This window comes from Dipodomys merriami, unplaced genomic scaffold (assembly GCF_024711535.1).
Source record: "Dipodomys merriami isolate MVZ:Mamm:240054 unplaced genomic scaffold, mDipMer1.0.p SCAF_5, whole genome shotgun sequence".
Classification (NCBI taxonomy): Eukaryota; Metazoa; Chordata; class Mammalia; order Rodentia; family Heteromyidae; genus Dipodomys; species Dipodomys merriami.
Genome location: NW_027206068.1, coordinates 51,844,668 through 51,859,316, shown reverse-complemented (window position 1 = coordinate 51,859,316; position 14,649 = coordinate 51,844,668). Strand labels below are relative to the sequence as shown.

General features: G+C 38.3%; 1 protein-coding gene across 4 annotated transcripts in view; it reads right to left on the bottom strand.

The window, feature by feature from the left end:
* The window catches only part of St7 (suppression of tumorigenicity 7), a 207,467-nt gene that overhangs the window by 8,516 nt on the left and 184,302 nt on the right, over positions 1-14,649 (bottom strand). For all 4 annotated transcript variants that reach the window (XM_069996620.1, XM_069996621.1, XM_069996622.1 and 1 more), the window contains 2 exons: positions 12,315-12,465; positions 1,570-1,662 (listed from right to left, as the gene is read on the bottom strand). In XM_069996620.1, the coding sequence (XP_069852721.1) occupies positions 1,570-1,662; positions 12,315-12,465 (244 nt within the window). The remainder of the gene's footprint in view (positions 1-1,569; positions 1,663-12,314; positions 12,466-14,649) is intronic.

Here is a 14,649-nt window from a genome sequence, read left to right as displayed (position 1 = left end):
ACCTTTTAGGGTTCCAAGGTGGAATGACACTCAGGGCTCAATATGACAATGATTATACTGTGTATCTGTAAGATATGGGCAGCATTTACAGAAGTCTTCACCCTCAACACTTAACCCCAAAGAAGCTTCTGGTGGTGATCAGACTTGGATCATGGCATTCAAATAAATAAACATAAGCCATAATTTTCTATGTCAGCCTTGTGGAGATTATCTGCATAAAGTTTAAAAGAATTCTACCTTGTTCTAATAGCCAATCTATTCCTCTGAAAATTTAATTGGATTTAATGAACACATTAAACACTATACTTTCCAGGAAAACTCTCTTGCCAGAAAACTGAAACTTTGAAAATGGTAACATTTTAGCTCCTCCTGAAGGAAGAGTCAGAAGGTATATTATAGGCCCATATAGGGATTTCTGAAATCAAAGTAATGTCACCTGAGGCACCAGGTTTTGATGATAGAACTCAGACAAAGTTCTATTAGTTCCCAAAGGAACACAACTCACAGTGGGGCTGGTTAGCAAGGAGGTAAATAAGCCAGGTAAATCTAGCAATTCAGCTTTTCAGCTAGAGCCCCCATGTTGGAGATTGATGACTGTTTCAATAAACGCAGGCATTTGAAAATTTACTATGCAACCCAGTACTCCAAAGTTATACTACTCCTTGAGGGAAAGTATTGATATGTGTTCTAACTGTGAGGTATTGATATTGTTAGGACTGGTAAGAGGGAGACGGTAATAGGCAAGGGGACAGGGCAGAGAGAGAAATCAAAGCTTATAACTCATCATCTGTGGGAGAAAAATATGTCTTAAGTCAGGCCACATGAAGAGCCTGGACATGAATCTTATACACAGTATGATTTGATAATAACTATTTAGCTTTAATTGTCAAAACAATGTTGTATTACAGTAAACCAAAAAAAACAAACTTTCAGCATGTGGTGTGGCCATTCGGCTGGCGGCCTGTAAGGCACTTAAGGGCAGGGTTTTCCATCCGAGTGCTGAGGCTGCACGTGTGCTCTGCACATGTCAGCCAACTCACTATATGCAGCCCGCAAGATGCTCACGGGAAACCCTCAGGCCAAGAACATTGCATCATTAGGGAGAGCATACTGCCCTGACCCACTGCTTGTATCGCTCTCCCACCCGTGACTCGTGCGCAGCTCCCTCTGAAGTTAGCACTTCCTCTATGCTCCATCCTGTGCATAATAACCCAGCTGACCTGCTGTGGAGGCAGAAACCTCCATGACAGCCCAGCCCGGTGAGTACCAGCACATACTACCACTCTCGGTGCTCAGACCCGTCTGTACATGATGCCTCTTCTAAATCTCAGTCCTTTGGCATCTCTCCCTTTGATGAATGTGGACAGACTTAGAGGAACAGGAAACCCAACCCACTCACATAATTCACTTTAATATATCTGCTATCAAACAAGGCCAGGGGTTGGGCGAAAAACAATAAAAGATAAAGAACATGATAAACATTTATCATTCTAGCCTCTTCCCATTCCCACCTTTAGTCACTCCACTCTCCCTGGCTGAAGAGAAGGACTCTAGAGGGCTAAGACTTACAGGGAAGCAGCTCTCGGTCTGCTGTTTCTGTACAGATTGGATATGGATAAAATAGATGCCCCTTTTCCAAGGGATAAGGAATCATCCGAAAGGCTGAAAAGAGAAGACAATATGTTAGAGACTTGTTTGTTTCAGAATTTCTCAACTTAAAATGCACTTTTAAAATGGGAAACACTCTTATATGGGAAGCAAGACTCACCCAGACTCTGAGTCATTGTACCAGATAAAATGTCAGAGGTACATTATGATGTATTACTCACACATTAATCTCACATCATATATTCTGGGCAAACCTCACAAAACTGGGTGGGGATAGAGGTGCAGATGTGTAGGAAAGCCATCAATATCAATGCCTAGGGGCTCATCATCCGTAAAACATTATAAAAATGTTCAAAGCACTAATTCAATATAGCTCAGCCAATGGTAATAACACAAACCTGGGTGGAAATGCTTCCTTAAGAAGCAAATGTGGATTGACTTGTTGGAGCCTGTTAAGAGATGTACAAATATGATAGGTATTCCAGCATGTCTATTTAAAAAAATATGTCTAAGTAGATTCAGATTCCAACCAGGACAGATTAAAAAATGAAAACTGAAAAGCATACGACTTGAGAAGTATCTTTAAACTTTATGAAACTTTTAAATCTTCAGCATCACGTGGGAAAAAATGGAGAGATTGATTATCTGTATTTTGATGATGTCAGGCCACCTAAATAATGCCTTTGTGGCATCAGCTGACATTAGGCCCCACACTGAATTATGGCTTTCCAATCAATCCATCCTTCCCCATTATCGAGTGTGTTATTCTCCCTGTTACAATGTCAACAGCATGTAAGTCTCACTATTCCTATGAGCAGTGCTCACAAAGGTAATTTTTCTTCAACAGATGTCCTCTTACCCAAAACACACTGTAGATACAGAATATAAAGAGATACCCTAACTCCAGAAATGCCAGAAAACAATCCCTGCCCTGGCTGTCAATGAGGGAAGGTAGCAACATACAGCAACATTCTTCATTTCAAACGCTGCATTTTAAGGAATCCTAGCTACATCCTCAGCTGCATAATTACCAAAGTCTTTTCAGAATGCTGTCAATGTACATATTTATCTTTAGCATACTTATTTCAAACAGGCATCAGAAACAAAGAATGTTCTCCCTCACAAGAAATGACAAGGTCCCATTGTAACCAGCATCAGTGAACATATGGTATTTATTCTGGTGTCTGAATATTATTTAAAAGTAAAAACATTATGTATGTGATTCCAGCATTTGGAATGCAGTCAATCTGCACCACTGTGGTATCACTCTGAGGTTACAGCACATTGCCACGGAGAATATAAATCACTATAAATGTGGGATTAGAGCAGAGCCAGTTTGCTGGCAGTTTGCTGAGGTAAAAATGTTATCAATTTTCCTCTCATAACAGAAACCTTTTAAGCAGAGATTAAAACATTAAAAACACCCCAGACTTTAACTCTTCTTAAAATGAAGGGCTCACCCTAGTTCAACCAGACCTTTTTCTTTCACACAAAGATGACTCTTCATTGTACAAGCGAAGAGTCAAAGATATTGAAGAAACCAGCATCTTTCTTGGTAGATCTAGACTTCCAAGAAAATGAAAAAAGAAAACACCACACACACACACACACACACACACACACACACACACACACACACACACACACACACACACACACACACACACACACACACACACACACACACACACACACACACACACACACACACAGAGCAAACAATCAAAAGACCAAAAGGGAAAAAAATACAGCAATTTTATAGCATCAAAATCTCTTCTGGGAAGCACTGACTTTACATTTAAATGACAGTATGACAGGATTTTAGTACCTTTTTTTTTTTTTTTTTTTTTTATAAATGATGGCTTCTCTGAAAGCATCCTAAAAATGTTGAAAAATCTATGCAGATTTTTTGTTCTTAAGTCCAGATTCTCCATGTATAACCAGGTACTGAAACTGAAATATGTTTATATAATTTAAATAAACCTTCAGTTTTCAAAGTTGATGTAAATCTGAATTTTAGGTATTATTCAATTTTATTTTAATATATGTTTTATTCAAAATTGAAGTCAGTACACACTTCAGGAAACAATTTTTAATGAAATATAGAAGTGTATAATCTTGAAAGAGCTCAGCCATTGAAATCTAAGGGTTGGTTAAGTCAACAGTTCATTTTCTCTCTCTTCTATTTGGCATGCATACAGAATTTTGTGTACCAATTTAGACTTTTGTCTTCTGACTGTGTCTCTGCCTTTTGGGGAGATGGTAGATAATACTGACTCCATAGAATTTTTAAGAGAAAATGTATACATGCACGTTTTCCCATCCCCATGATTGTAAAGATGTTTATGGCACCCTGAAGATCTCTTTCTCATGTCAGTTGTCATTTACATTGAATTCTTAAAAAATATCAAGGCTCTTGGCTTCACAAAACAAGAGAAAATACAATATCTGCTTGCAATTCTATCCTTTACCCACCCTGCTGTGCAGGCTCCAACAAAGCATGCCATAAGAAAGGGAAGAGGCACCATATACACGCCTTGCCAGCATCAGGTCCCACCTCCTGGTCGCACTCACTGCAGAGAGGCAGTGGCTCCATGACAGCCTTGTGGCTTTAGCCAATGTCCAGAGATTGTGTAAGGGCAAGAATTAAGAACATGCTGATTCAGTGGTTCAGAGAAGAAGAGAAAAAGGTCATTTTGGACACAACTATTTTATAAATGCCTATAACAATAAACAAAACCTTTGAAAGAGTCCACATTTCAAAAATGAGACATCAGAAATGGGGTCTTGGACGTAGTAGGATAAGATCAAGGGGAACAGAGTAAATGAATCACATGAAAAGGAGAAGGGAGAAGAGAATGCAGTCAAGAATCCAATGCATATCCTACAAAATTAAGAAGAGGGAGGGAAGGGGCTGGTAGGGGAGGATGGGTGAGAATGTTGAAAGGGGTGACGTCGATCAAGATATATTGTATTCATAAACTGCTTTGTTAAATGGCAACTTCGTTAAAGTATGTAAAGATAATAATCTTCAAAAAAAACCAGAGAAATTAAAAATATGTATTTGATTAAAAACAAGAAATCTTGGCTATTCAGTATGTGGCATAATGAGTGACATTTCTCTTTCCTTTGTGTGTCATCCTCTCTCCCACTTGACTGTAGTTGTGTTTCTGCTAAAAGATCTAAATGAAAGTGACATTTCATTATGGAACACATTCCGCCTTTCACAATCAAATGGAAGCATGATCCTACCATTTTTTTCCATCTGTAAGGAGACACATTCCCTGAGTTCCCAACTTCTCAATGCTGACCCCACTGGAGGCTCTCCACCAGCACCCATGAATGAAAAAAACCACAAAACAGATACCCTTAACATAGACAGGACAGAAGATATATTTTGAAGTTTCAGCCAGGCTACCTTTTCAGAGGATCTCAGGGAACTTGGTAGAGATAATTTGTAATATAACTGAGTTTGAATCCCAGCTGTACCTATTACAATCAACATCACAACGTAAGTGCTTCCATTTGTGACAACGGATACTACAGTATTACCGGATGATCAGCAAAGGTTGGTTTCTCTTTCCCTTCCTTCCTTTTCTACCCAGTCAAAAGTCCCTCTTTTTTTCTGTTATGCAGTGTTCATGACAGCCACGAATGCCAACTGAGGAAAATTCAGAGGTCAAAAGCCTGTTTTTTCATTCACATTCTTTCAACAATTAGAAGTGAAAGCAAGTGATCTTGGGAAAATCATTATTTCCTTGGGGTGACTTTAATGATGCTCCATTTTAATTTCTCCTTGTGCTCTTCCCTCCTCAACCTTGATTCTATTTGTATCTTTGTTAAAGGTGTAAGTGAAACTTAGATTTAGTTATTAAACAAATTATATGCTCCCGAATCAAGTCTGAAGCATAAAATGCTACAGTTTTACAAAGGAATTACTGCCTTGTTAGTGTGACCCTCAACACTAACTTCTTCTGTTGGAATGTACTGCCTCTATGCACATGCACAAACCTATATATACATACACAAAAATGTATATACACATGTGTCTATGTATGCATATGCACACACATGTGTGAAGGTATGAATATACATACATATATGTATATATTTTCAGTCTTATTTTTCATGGTATCCTTAGACACAATGCCGGGCACAAAAGAGAGAGTCAATATTTGTTGACTCAAAGAAAACACAGACTAATATTCAGTCAGGAAGACACAATATTTTCTCTTGAAAAAATGAGGTGAAGTCAGGGATAATGGACTACTACAGAGGTTGCAGCAGAAGAACATCTGAGTCACGGAGTTTGGGGCCAGCTTGGGAAACATTGTGACACTCCATCTATCAAGAAAAGCAAGCATAAACAAAGAAAGCCTCAGGTATATCCAAATTATAATCAGTTATCAAGATTGAATAAGTTCAGGATCAAGCTGGCTCTACAGGGCAGTAGGCAGGGGCAGGTCTCCATGCAACACTTGGAACCCAGCTGTTGGAAGGTTAGCTAAGAGCAGGTGCTTTCTCAGATCTCTGCTTTCTCTCAAATTATAGAAGGGGGTTGGGTGGGCTCCTTTTTCTGTAGTCTAAAAGGTGCCAGCTTTGTGGAGGAAAGGTTTGGTTAAAGGAAGTATCCTAGGAACTACATCTCACAGTGAGGGGCATTGGCCATTTAGGTTCAAAGAGAATAAATTAGAATCACAATCTCATCCTATGCTTCAACAATGGACCATTTTCCCCGCTCAAAGGAAACACTCTGCCTTAGTTCCCCGAAGAAACATCACCTTCAAATCTTATACATTATTTAGTGGATTCTTTGGGGAAAAGAAAGAAAATAGAGTCTTACTTGGTCAAGTGGAAAAAAAAATAAGAACAAAGAAAGGCTAAGTGATTTACCCCATGGCATATTTCTGCTATACATATAGAACTAGAAATGTAAAGTTCACTGTTATGGTCAACAGACAGCCCTGCTTTAATAAAATAAACAGGGTAAAAAATAAAGCCTTGAAAAGAATCAAGGTGGGAAGGGAAGGCACATTAATATAGGTAAAACAGAAGATGTGCCATTTCAAACAGAACCCATAAAGTGCAATAACATTCTAAATAAGACCCAGTTGAAATGAGACCTTTCATTCATATATATTTTTTATATTCAAATCATACTTGCAGTTGTGTGTGTATATAAACCAGAGCCTGAAATGCTTACGTAAGTATAACTCAGATAAGGTGGCAACTGTACAATAATCCAAGAAAGATAGAGTCTTATAAATTGAAACTTTCCCCTTTTCTTAATTATCTTAACTTTGAATAACTATTGTGTAATTTCATGGACTAGGACAATGATGAATCAAACATTTTGGAGACCTTTGATATGCTGATGTGCTTGTGGTTGAGGAGTCAGGGATTTCCCCCCCTCCCACCAGACTCCCCCGCCTTTAACTACCATATGTTTCAAACCCAACCAATCTCTGCTGTGTATCAGCTGGACTTTGGGTCTTATAAAAAGAAATGGAAGTTGTTTTTTTTTTTTCAACTAGTTTGATGGAAAATCTACTTAATTACACAGGAGGACTAATTCTCTAATATAACAGATTCAATTCATTAAAACAAATGAATGAGAAGAAGAATTATACCTACCTTTACCTCCTAACACTTCAGCTAAAAATTTTGTTTCGGATCTCCAAAGGATAACCTAATAGTCAGTTTTGACCCAGAACCTGGAGAAATTAGGTACTGTTACTTTTCTGTCAGAATTTCAAGTGAAAAAAGGCAATTGGGTGGGAGGCAGGGAATCACATTAAATTTCAAAAAGAAAAAAAAATTTTTCAGGAGAAAAGACCAAACCATGAGGCTGGAGATGTCAAAAGGCACCACCCAGTGGTGCACTGGGAGAAGTACAGGCTCATCTGCTCAGGCCCAGGCTGCCCCGTGGAAGGCCTGGAGATTCCTGAGTGGGAGCCGCTACATTTGCCAGGAAGCCACTAACCGAGGGCTGACAGTGCATGGCATGTGATATCACAAGTGCTTTTCACTTTCCAAGAATTAGGTGAGTACTTGATTGAGAATTAGAATCCATATATTCTTGTTTTAAAATACAGAGCTGTGAATCTTTTTAATTTAATTTTATAATGGACACAAATCTGGAAGTGATGTCAAAACATTTCAAACTATTGCCTGGAGTGGGAATGATGATTCTTTCTTCTAAATTGTATGGCACAATTATAGCTTTCTTTGTAGAAAAGAGCAAAGTCACTTCTAAAGAAATATATTTTTTTCTAAATACATGTGTACATATAAGCATAGACACACAAACACATTTATGCTTGTTAAAAATACATATGCATATTGTAGGAACCGTAAAATAAATACAAAGTGAAAAAAAAATGATGCTCCCAAGTCAGCAGTAGCCATATAAATAAGCTAGGTATAATGATTTTCAGTCTCCTTGCTTACAATTCACATTATTTTTCTTATAAAATTTATTTCATTCTATATGGAAATGTTTAAGACAATATTAAAGAGCAAAATATAATTTTATACGGGATCGTTAACTTTTTTTTATTGTGAAAATGCCGTACAGAGGGGTTACAATTACATGGGCAAGGTAATGAGTACATTTCTTATCAAGCATTGTTGCCTCCTCCTTTGTTTCCCCTTCCCTTCCCTTCCCATCTCCCCCCACCACATCCCCCTCCCCGCCCCCAGGCCAAAGTTGTAAAGTTTGTTTTCAACTTAACCACTTGTCTCATTGTTGCAATGGGTCGACCTGTATCCCTATTTAAACGATTTGTTTTTTCCCTTCCCCTCCACAAATTATACCCACATCAAATACTTCGTGAAAGCTAAAGTTTGTTTTTTGACATAAGTCTTGTACATCTCATTTTTGCAATGGGTCCACCTGTATCTCTATTTAAACAATTTGTTTTTTTTTTTTCCCCTTCTGGCACTAGGGATTAAACTCAGCCTCACATGTGCTAGGCAAATAGCACTCTACTCTTTGAGAGATAGCCCCTAGTCTTTTTATTTTTATTTTGTTTCTGATACTAAGTCTTGCTACTTTTGCCTAAACTAGCCTTAAACTCCAGATCCCCAATTTGCCTCTTGAGTGGCTAGAATTACAGGTGTATTTTAGCATACTCAGCTGAGAATGGTTAACTTTCTAAACAGTAGAATGGGAACTGTTATAAGAAATACTGTAAGTATTAATGCAAGTTTAACTTGTAGGCAACTAAGCAAATGTTTTTTTTTTGTTGTTGTTGTTTTACCCTGAATCTATTCCGTGCAATAAAGGAAAAGTGAACTTGGTGTACCTCCTGAATCTCCCAACATGCCACCCATCACAATGATTGTTTCTCTTCCTGAAAAATTGAGATGTCCATTTTTGTCCTCTCAAACTCAGAATATTACCAAGAGTAGTAAGTGCAGAGACATAAATGTAAGACCAAAATTTACATTGCCCTGTTACATTAACACTCTTTAAGGTTCCTGGCAATTTCAAGCATTTAGTACATCAGCAGCACTCTCAGATCTCTTAAATTGAATGTCCTAACTATCTTTGGAAACTGAATGGCAGTGGCTGGTTTTAACTGGCATCACAATTACCTTATTTTCACAGGAATCGTTTATCTGTAAAGATCAAAGGTAAAATTTCATTTTTCCTGTACGTATCTGATTTCCTTAATATGCACTGTTGCTTGTTTGTTTGTTTTGCCTGTCATGGAGCTTGAACACCCTGAGCCTTTCTTTGTTCAAGGTTAGTGCTAGCACTCTACCACTTGAGCAACAGCTCCACTTCATTTTTTGTAGTTAATTGGAGATAAGAATCTCACAGTCTTATCTGCTCAAACTGGCTTTGAACCATGATCCTCAAGATCTCTGCCTCCAGAGTAGCTAGTATTACAGATGTGAGCCACTAGCACCTGGCTTAATATGCTGTTTTGTATCTAAAATGTCACCTGTTTCAATCTTAATAAAGCATTCTTCCAATGTAATTGGAAGTAATTAATTTTCCCAATACAACTACTCTCCTTGCTTTTGCACCATCTTATGTTGTTTCACATTCCTCTGTCTCATTATCCCTACCAGTTGAACCAGGGCACCTCTCTATCAATACCTGACTACTAACTTCCAAACAATTGCCAGTTATCTCCTTTGGGGATTTAAATTTTTTAAGGTGATATAATTCCTATTACCAAATATCAATCATCCTTTGCCTCATTCCTTTTTGGAGCCTAAATATGGGAGTAAGTCTTAGCTTTTGGATAGTTTAATTTCTATTAGTGCTTCAAGATGCTAATCTACAAACATGTTATTTGAGGGGGCAATTTGCCTATTTAATTTTTTTCCTATCACTACAGGAGGCTTCTCATATTTGTTCCTTCTAGGCTTTTTGGACTCCTATACATAAATAAAAATTTCTTTTGTCTCTTTCAAGTAGAAAACCTTATATGTAACAATGAGCTCAAGTGAGAGACATGCACAGGCTTCTTCCTATCCTCTGAGAAGAATGTACTATGTCTTTACATATCCAAATACAGTTCTGGTGCTGTGTATGCTTTCACCCCTACCAAGTAGGGGTGGAAGTACTGGTCACATACTTTCAAGTTTCAGTAGTAAACTATATAAGTAAATCCATTATCATACACTGGGGGGGAGAGGAGAATGTAGTTGTGGAGATGGGAGGGAAGAGATGGGAGGGGGAAACAAAGGAGGAGGCAACAATGCTTGATAAGAAATGTACTAATTACCTTCTCATGTAATTGTAACTCCTCTGTATGGTATTTTCACAATAAAAAAACTTATTAAAAAAAAGAAAAAATTCAAAACTAAGCAAAAATTTTCCAATCAATTTAAGTCCCATCTCTGTCAACTTATTTTTCCCCATCCCATTTTTCTCCCTCCTCCCTTCGCCACCCTTCCTGTACCAAGCTGAATTCGTACTGCATTATGGAAGGACAAGAACAGGAAGGAGCTGAGCTTATCTAGTGAAATGGAAGCAGAAAAGACAAACTGGGTCAAAGGATGAAAAAAGATACTTGTTTGTGAAGTTGACCAGAGTAGGGGTGAAGTAGGAAAAATGTATCAGGAGACTCCAATATTTATTATTTTCCCATGAAAGGAAAAAGAAAAAAAATAAGCAACTTGTTCTTGCATCGCTTCACTTAAGTATCAGCAGATTCCAATGCCCATGTTAGACAATTATCCATACTCTTGGGTCTTTTTCTTAGTTTACCCTCCCCGAAATGCACCCCCCCCGACTCCCCATTGCTTCACAGTGTCCTTATATGACTGTCACAGCCCTTCAAGACTGTTCAAATCTCATCTGACTCAGAAGGTTACCCCTGACTGTTCACTGGCCTCTCCTTTGTGAATATCACCAGGCAGCTGCCACATGTTGCCAGTTGCCCCTGGAAACCAGACTATATACTTTTCTGTGAAAATAACACATTCCACTCACCATTACAGTCTCCTCTCCTATCACAGAATGACAGAATCCTAGAAAGCATTCATTCACATTTATGTTTCTCTCCATCTTTTCAACAATTACAAAACTGCTATGCTTACTACCAAACACTAGAGTTCAATGGCCACTGCCTTCATTTTGATATATACCTGTCATACTTTTGTAGATGGTTAACCTCATTTCAATATAGGATATCCGTGACTACATTCTCAATATAGGATATCCGTGACTACATTCTCAATCAAGCCAATAAGAAGTGGGAATTAGTGTCTAGCACAAGGCCTAATCTCATGCCAAGGATCATTATGGGAAAGGGCTTGTGGCTGGCCCATAAAGAGGGTTTTCAGGGTAGGAGAGTGTTCCTTAGAGACTTTCATATTCACCCCTTTCTTGTATAAATGTATCTTTCCAAGCTGTGACTGTATCACCATAGTAACACCCACCACAGTGGGGAACCAGTGATGGGCTATCTTAGTGATAGGCCTTACAGGAAATAAGGATTAGACATATCCTCACTCACCGTCCATCATGAACACTAAGGTGTAAAATCGTTTAAGTATTTTTTGTGTTCATAAAAAACGTTTAGCATGCCAGGTGTCAATGCTTCACATCTATAATCGTAGCTTCTAAGGAGGCTGAGATCTGAGGATCATGGATTGAAGCCAGCCAGGGCGGAAAAGTCCATGAGACTCCTATGTCCAATAAACTACTCAGAAAAAGCTGGAAATGGAGCTGTGGCATGAGTGGTAGAGTGCTAGCCTTGAGCACAAATAGGTTCAGGGACAGCACCTAGGCCCTGGGTTCAAGCCCCAGGACCAACACACACACACACACACACACACACACACACACACACACACACACACACACACACACACACACAAATGGTTTCCAGTGCACAGTGGCTCACATCTGTAACTCTAGCTACCAGGGAGGTGGAGGATTACAGTTCAAAGACAGCCCAGGCAAAAGAAAAAGTCTCCATCTTAACAAGAAAAGCTGTGTGTAGTACCTGTCATTCTAGCTATGGGTAAGATAAGAGAGTATTGAACAGGAGGATCATAATCCAGGATAGCCTGGGGAAAAAATGAACTTCTTATCTCATAAACATAATCGGAGCCCAAAAATGGGGAGGGGCCTTTGGTTTCAGTGGCACAGCATCCACCTAGCAAGCAGAAAGCCCTGAGTTCTGAATTCAAACCACAGCATCGTACCCCCAAATGTTTGAAGAAAGAAAATTACTTACTGCCTTCCCACGTACAATGCAAAAGATTCAAAGCCCCTTCTACTCTCTTCCAGTGCGCAAGATGGAAGAATGCATATGCTATTGCTTCACTGTCTCCTCTCTTCAAGATGTGTTCTGGGGGTAGGATTAAGCTTTTCATTTCTAGTAGGTACTAAAATAAAAAAGGCAGGAAACGTGTTAAGACACAGTGATTTGGAACTCAATACGGAAATAGGTTGCTTTTCCCCGAGCCAATATTAATAAGCGTTTCATCAAACCCCATTACTACATTTGAAGGCAATTACTAAAACATCCAGCAATTCAAAGTTTGCTGACAGTACTAGTTTCCTTTAGTAAGATCAGAGGATTGTAGGCCAAAATGTTCTAATTAAAGATAAAGACTCAAACAGCAGAAAGAAAAATGTAGAGGATACAATCATTTAACTTTGTAACTAAATGAAAAAATATAAAATGGACACATGAAGATCAAGAAATCATATGCTTAAACCAAATGCCCTGGTCATTGACTACTACTGCCTACTATTTTTTTTCTATAAAAACCAAACAAAGAGAAAGACTTTAGCACATAAAAAGTGACACCTAGAGCTGCCTTCAGCCTGGGAAGGACAGAGGGTGGAACCCTGAACAGAAGAAGATGCGAGGGGAGGCGCAGTACAGACTCCAAACTACAATGACCTTTTAGATTCTTTCCCCAAGACAGGCTGAGTCTCAACTTATACCTCTTCTTTCCTCCTTTCTGCAAAGTTACTGGGTTACGAAGCAAAAATGAGTATTCTTTCAGGAGCCTAAGCAAACACTAAATTTCCATCTTCATTATTTTATATGTTCTATGGAATAGAAATGGAAGAAAATTTAGAACATTCTCCTAGTGTTCTAGTCCTTATTATCTCCCTTACTGGATCTACCTTCAATAAATTATGTGCACACACCACCAATAACAACAACAAATTCATGTAACCCTTCTTTCAAATGAAGATTATCAGACCATGGAAGGAAATGTTCAATTAGAAGATGAACCTAACAAAAGGAAGCTCCATAAGTAGACATGTTCAAAACTATTAATGTAAGAGAGGTGATCTATGGTGTCTGTCAGTAGAAACTTACAAAAGACAGTGACAGATGACAGCATTTCGGTACATAGAATGGAAATTTGTGATGCTTCATTATCATTGAGCTAAGGATTTACATCCTTTAGTGTCCCCCAATTGTTTTTAAGCCTCTTCTGTTGTTGGCAAGCTTGATGGCACGGTGTGTGGCACAATGGGAAGCAGGAGGATACATTCAGGCCTTTGGATTCTAAACCTCTTGCCTCAAAGAGAAAGAGGAGAAAAATAGAGAGAGGTCCCAGAGAGCCGTGATGCACACACCATACTTTTGGGGATGCTGAGAAAGAAAGCCTTCCTCAAGAAAGGCCTCAATAGAAGGAGTTCTTTCCAGACTGGTCTATGAAAGATGTTTATTATTTTGATGGTAACTCTTCAAGCACCAATTATAAAAGAACCTTTTGGCCACTTGGCTTTTTGAGGCAACAAGCTATGTTTTTCCTTCTCTATCTTGTTTTGCAACAGTGTAGGATGAAAATCTTTTGGAAAAAATAATGACTGATAGTTACCTGGCAACGCAACTAGTATTATATTTATAATGATATCAGCTATTATATAAATAGAAAAGGTGAGCTTTATGGTGAGAGAATCCTGGCTATCCTTTATGAAGCCTTAATAGAAGCCATTATAATACACATAATGCCAGTCAAAGTCTTAAAACTCCAAGGTTATAAATAATGAGAAAGATATATAACTTACAAAGCACTAAAAATTATATTGTTCAGAGAAAGTCTGAAAAATGACCATTTTGTTATGCTTAACAAATCACTGAGAAAATTGATGAGAAAAAATTTCTTGCCCAAAGACAACTCCAGAACAAGATTTTAATTTGCATTTCTAATAATTATTCATAGCCATCGTTCCTATCAAATAGACGTATCAAGAAGACAAAAATTGCCAGGCGCTGGTAGTTCATGCCTATAATCCTAGCTACTCAGGAGATTGAGATCTGAGGATAGCAGTTCAAAGCCAGCCTAGGGAGTAAAGTCTGTGAGACTCTTATCTCCAATTAGCCACTCAAAAACCAGAAGTAGTGTTGTGCCTCAAAGTGGTAGAGCACTAGCCTTAAGCTGAAGGGCTCAGTGACAGCACTAAAAAAAAGAAAGAAAAAATTTATTGAAAAGAATTTTTGACCACCAGAATATCTATCTATCTATCTATCTATCTATCTATCTATCTATCTATCTATCTATCTATCTATCTATCTATCAAATAATAGTACATGTGTATAA